Consider the following 4,547-nt stretch of genomic DNA (forward strand, 5'->3'; position numbering starts at 1 on the left):
CCGTCATAGTCACGGGTGGTGGTGGACGTAAAAAGCTCTTCACACAACCTATCATCTGCTGTGTAAATGTTACTAGCCGATTTACCGCCGTCAACCTCCTCTACTTCCCAAAAACGTCTTAATTGATTATCTAATGAAGTTGAAAGTGAGCAACAAATCATATTGTTACGTGTATAATTATTTTTTAAACATTTATTAGCGGAAAACGTACCCGAAATAATCCAGCCTAAATGTGTATTTTGTAGGTAAGGCCCACCAGGTAACCGCAATAAACCTTCTTGTAATAAATTCCAAATACATCCGCTCCAATCAATATGTCTATATCAGAGGGTATATTGTATTCTGGGTCCGCGAGCTTAACGTGTTGCGGTATTTGTAACGAGTTAAAGTCAATATGACTATTTGGTAAACGAAATGTAATTTTAGGCAAAACGGAACAATTTAGTAGTGTACTAAAATTACTAGTTCTTGAACGCATGACAAGGTCACAGGACTGTTCTGATCGCATGACGCTGTTACCTATGCCTGTTATGGTGAGAGTGGACTGTATAGTAGATAAACGTAATTTTTTGCATAACGCATCTGTAATAAAACATCGCTGGCTTCCACTATCGAGGAGGGCGCGCGCAGCTATGTATGTATTATTGTTATTACATACTTCAACGAGTGCTGTTGAGAGCAAAACCTGTTCTAATGTATTACGACCGCTTTCTATATTCGATCTCAATCCCTAATTTACGGATCGAGATTGACATTTGAATCCATTTACAACTTTTAGTGTTTCTATAACCGATCCATGGATCGTTTTCTCGATCTTTTTCTTAAATCTATCTTTGAGAGGGCGGATCGAGATTTTAGATTGGTATTTGTATGAAAGTGACAGTTATGCGTTTTCTATAACCGATCTCTGGTTTTGACAAATCGATTTTGACGTTTTTGATCTATAATTGCGATCCCCAATTTTTTACGGATTGTAATGAGAAATCTGTTAAAATGGAAATATTTTCAAGTGATAGTGATAGCGATCTTGAAGTATTAGCTCAGCTATTGGACTGGGATAGTAGTGACAGCGAAGTAGAACAAACTCTGTCCTTAAAATTTGTAATTGTGATTGTGATGTAGGTATCGAGTGGTTGTTCTGTACTTTACTTGTAAACGGGGGTCAAGGATTTAAGCTGAAGACCAGCGCTCAGTAATTCTTTTGGATTGCTAAGCATAAGCTGACGCTTAAACTTTTTTGCTTTCGGTATTATAGTTTTTGTGTACTAAGTACACTTTTACCAATATCTGTAATACTGGAATGAATAGATAACGAATATAATATTCTCGTTTTGATTTATTTATTTAAAATCATGAAGTATCATTACAGGGTTTACCCTAATGTGACAGCAAAGAACTTAAACTAAACAAAAATTGAAACACATTACATTATTAAAAACACATAAACACGTCAGTCTGATTTTGAAGAAGTTGGTGGTGTGGAGAGCTCTTGTAAGAGGTGCTTTGGCGAGCAAATATATTCTCGCTGTAGGAATTATCAGTAGGTGCGGGCTTCGCCGCCGCCAAACGTAGCGGTCCGGTACACACACTCAAGCGCTGCAATACTTCCGGATGATTCTCCACTCCACGAAGCACCTTCACCAAGTAGACGACCAGTGCAGCCTCCCGTCTCATATACAGTTGATTATTGCAAACCATGCCCAGAATAGAGTGGGATCCATGAGTAGGTAGAAAGGATACACCCCATACAGTTTCTTGTACAGATGGCGCGTGAACTTATTCTGAACGCGCTCGAATATTACCGCTGTATTCTATTCTATAACTGAGACATCGGAAAAACAAACAACAAATAAACTTGCGATTTTAAAAATATATTATGTTAATGTCAAACTGACTGACAACTTTTTGATTGACTGACGTTCCGTTGCTCATCAATAAACGTTTATCGTCGTTTATGCTTTTTCTAATCTTGAGGTAGAATTACAGTATTTGTCCGCTACGACTTCCCAATCTTTTATTTTTGTATTTTTTGCAATTTCTAGTGATTATACATAAAATAGATAAGCTCTAAGAAAAAAGCCACCATTTTACTCATTAATAATCGCTGAAGTACTTTTTCTGCACATGCGTAAAACAAAACGTTTAGCAGGGCGATCTATCCGTTCTTTTTCGATGGATTTCGAGACGAGATCGATTAATGAAATGCAGATTCAAGCTCAATCGAGGGATTGAGTAAAATCTGGATTGATCGGAATCTTAGATTCGGGATCGAATATAGAAAGCGGCCGTTAGACTGCACGGCTTGCTTTGTGTGATAAGAAATGTTTGAATGTGTATTTAATAAAGAAGTGTTAGCATGCGCACCGTCTGTCGCGGTGCGAGTCAGAGCGTCGTGCGCTTTAGTGTGCGCAACTGTAGGCATAAAACGAAGTGAATTACAACTCGCGCTGCTATCTGTATGAATTAAGCTGTTATGTTTTTGTGAACATTGTTTACACGACCCGAACTGATAATCTTGTATAGTATGTCCGGCACGCAAACAATTTGGGCATATTGCACCTTTATTATTCGAAACGAATGTATGTCGATCTTGTACAGGTAGATTAAGAAATTTAATGCACGAGAACAACGCGTGATTGCCGTCGCACATAACGCACTTGAGGTCGCGCGACGAACCTGCACGATACAACAGCTGTTTATTTGTAACAAAGGTACGCACTTGCTGGGGAGGTTGAGATGGACTAATTGTTAACCTTTTTGTCGATTCGATATTTTGTTTGTGACCTTGAGCTTGCACCATATCAAGAACGTCCGAGCGGTCCTTTAAGAACTGTAATAGGTCGTCTAACGTTACTTTAGATTCTTTACTACACGTGTTTTTTTTATCCTCCCATTCTTTGCAGGTAACAGAGTCTAATTTCGTGACTATTAAATAAATAATAAGCGTGTCCCAGTGTTCTGTGGGCTCACCCATAATTTTAATGACCTTAAGTTTTTTAATACAGAATCTATGAGTTTTCTAAGTTGTACAGGAGATTCCTTTGTAATCGTTTGTAACGTAAACAAAGATTTTACATGATTATTAATTAACAACCTATTGTTATCGAATCTATTGGTCAACAATTCCCAAGCTACCTCGTAACTATCTGAACAAAATTCTAATGATTTTATAACCTGTAAGGCACTCCCTTTTAATGAAGAACGTAAATAGTGATATTTTTGAATTGGCGTGATGTCGGTTGCGTTATGGATAAGCGAGACAAAGGTATCACGATATTCAAGCCAATTTTCAAGAGAACCGTCAAATGAAGGCATCGAGATGGTAGGTAATTTTATGGTTTTAGTATTTTGCGCACACTTAGTGGATTTATCGTCACTTTTATTGCAAACACACTTAGCTGACGACATAGCCGCGTAATACTGTGATTCAATGGAGTCACGTATGTCCAACTGTGATAACAACTCTGCCTCGTCAGCGGCATCTTCGAGGCGACTTTGAAAATCACTAAAAAGTTTCTCCGTACTAGTAACACGTAATTGCAGTTCCAAAATTTGTTCCTCTACTAACACAGATTTATCTTATGAGTTAACGTATTTCACAAAGAGTGTTAACCTGCCACGAATATTACCTCTTTTTTTAATTAAATCGCGTAGATCTGTATCTAAACCCATTTTGGTGGCTGCGTAAAACAAAGGGGAAGTACTTACAAGTATCACCAGGAACCTTTGAAGTAGACGATCACTGTTAGTTCACGGTAACGAATAAAAACGGTATTAATGCAATTCGAATCGTAATTCCACCCGCGCACACGCGACGCACTTGCGCTTCGATTTATGTTATTTCTTCGGTTTATCCGGCGTCGAAGGTCCAATGTTGGTTCTTGAGGTGTCTGAAGTAAAACGATCCAGTATTTAACGAAGTTTATTTAAGAACGAAAAAAACGAAACATGCCTCGACCGTTGTGATCGGCGAGTGACGCTTACGCTCGCGTCGCCGCGTCGCGTTGGGCGTTCGCGCCCCCCGTCCCGCGCGTTCCCCTGTGCAATAGTTCGCGCGCTAACAAAGGATTTGAGTAAGTCACAGTTGGGTTGGTAAAATTCTTAGAAGTTTTACTGTAATTAAAAAACAAAATAATAATGCAGTAATAGGTTATTTTTTTTTATTTATAACTACATATTTTAAATATTACAATCTATCTATATACTTATAATAAATCTGTAGAGAGGTCAATTCTGTACATAAAATATATTTAAAAAATAACTATCAAGGGGTGGTTAGGGATCGCTACTGATGCCAAAAATGCAATCAGTAAAATTTTTGTCTGTCTGTCTGTCTGTCTGTCTGTCTGTCTGTCTGTCTGTATATTCGTTATAGAAACAAAAACTACTCGACGGATTTTAACGAAATTTGGCACAATTATTCTTCATACTCTTGGGCAGGTTATAGTATACTTTTCATTACGCTACGACCAATAGGAGCAGAGCAGTGAAGGGAAATATTGGGAAAACGGGGTAAGTTACTCCATTTTTTAAGCTTCCGTCACGTG

The 4,547-nt window shown here is 38.2% G+C and overlaps 1 protein-coding gene across 1 annotated transcript; it reads right to left on the reverse strand.

Annotated features, from left to right (window-relative positions):
• Positions 1-226: 226 nt before the first annotated feature.
• On the reverse strand, positions 227-4,132 carry LOC113507271. Its single transcript, XM_026890136.1, has 2 exons — positions 2,292-4,132; positions 227-701 (listed from the first exon to the last, which is right to left on the reverse strand). The coding sequence occupies exons 1-2, from the start codon at positions 2,972-2,974 to the stop codon at positions 227-229; spliced, it is 1,158 nt and encodes a 385-aa protein (XP_026745937.1). The 5' UTR covers positions 2,975-4,132.
• Between the last annotated feature and the right edge of the window lie 415 nt (positions 4,133-4,547).

This window comes from Trichoplusia ni, unplaced genomic scaffold, assembly GCF_003590095.1.
Source record: "Trichoplusia ni isolate ovarian cell line Hi5 unplaced genomic scaffold, tn1 tig00001338, whole genome shotgun sequence".
In the NCBI taxonomy this organism is placed as follows: Eukaryota; Metazoa; Arthropoda; class Insecta; order Lepidoptera; family Noctuidae; genus Trichoplusia; species Trichoplusia ni.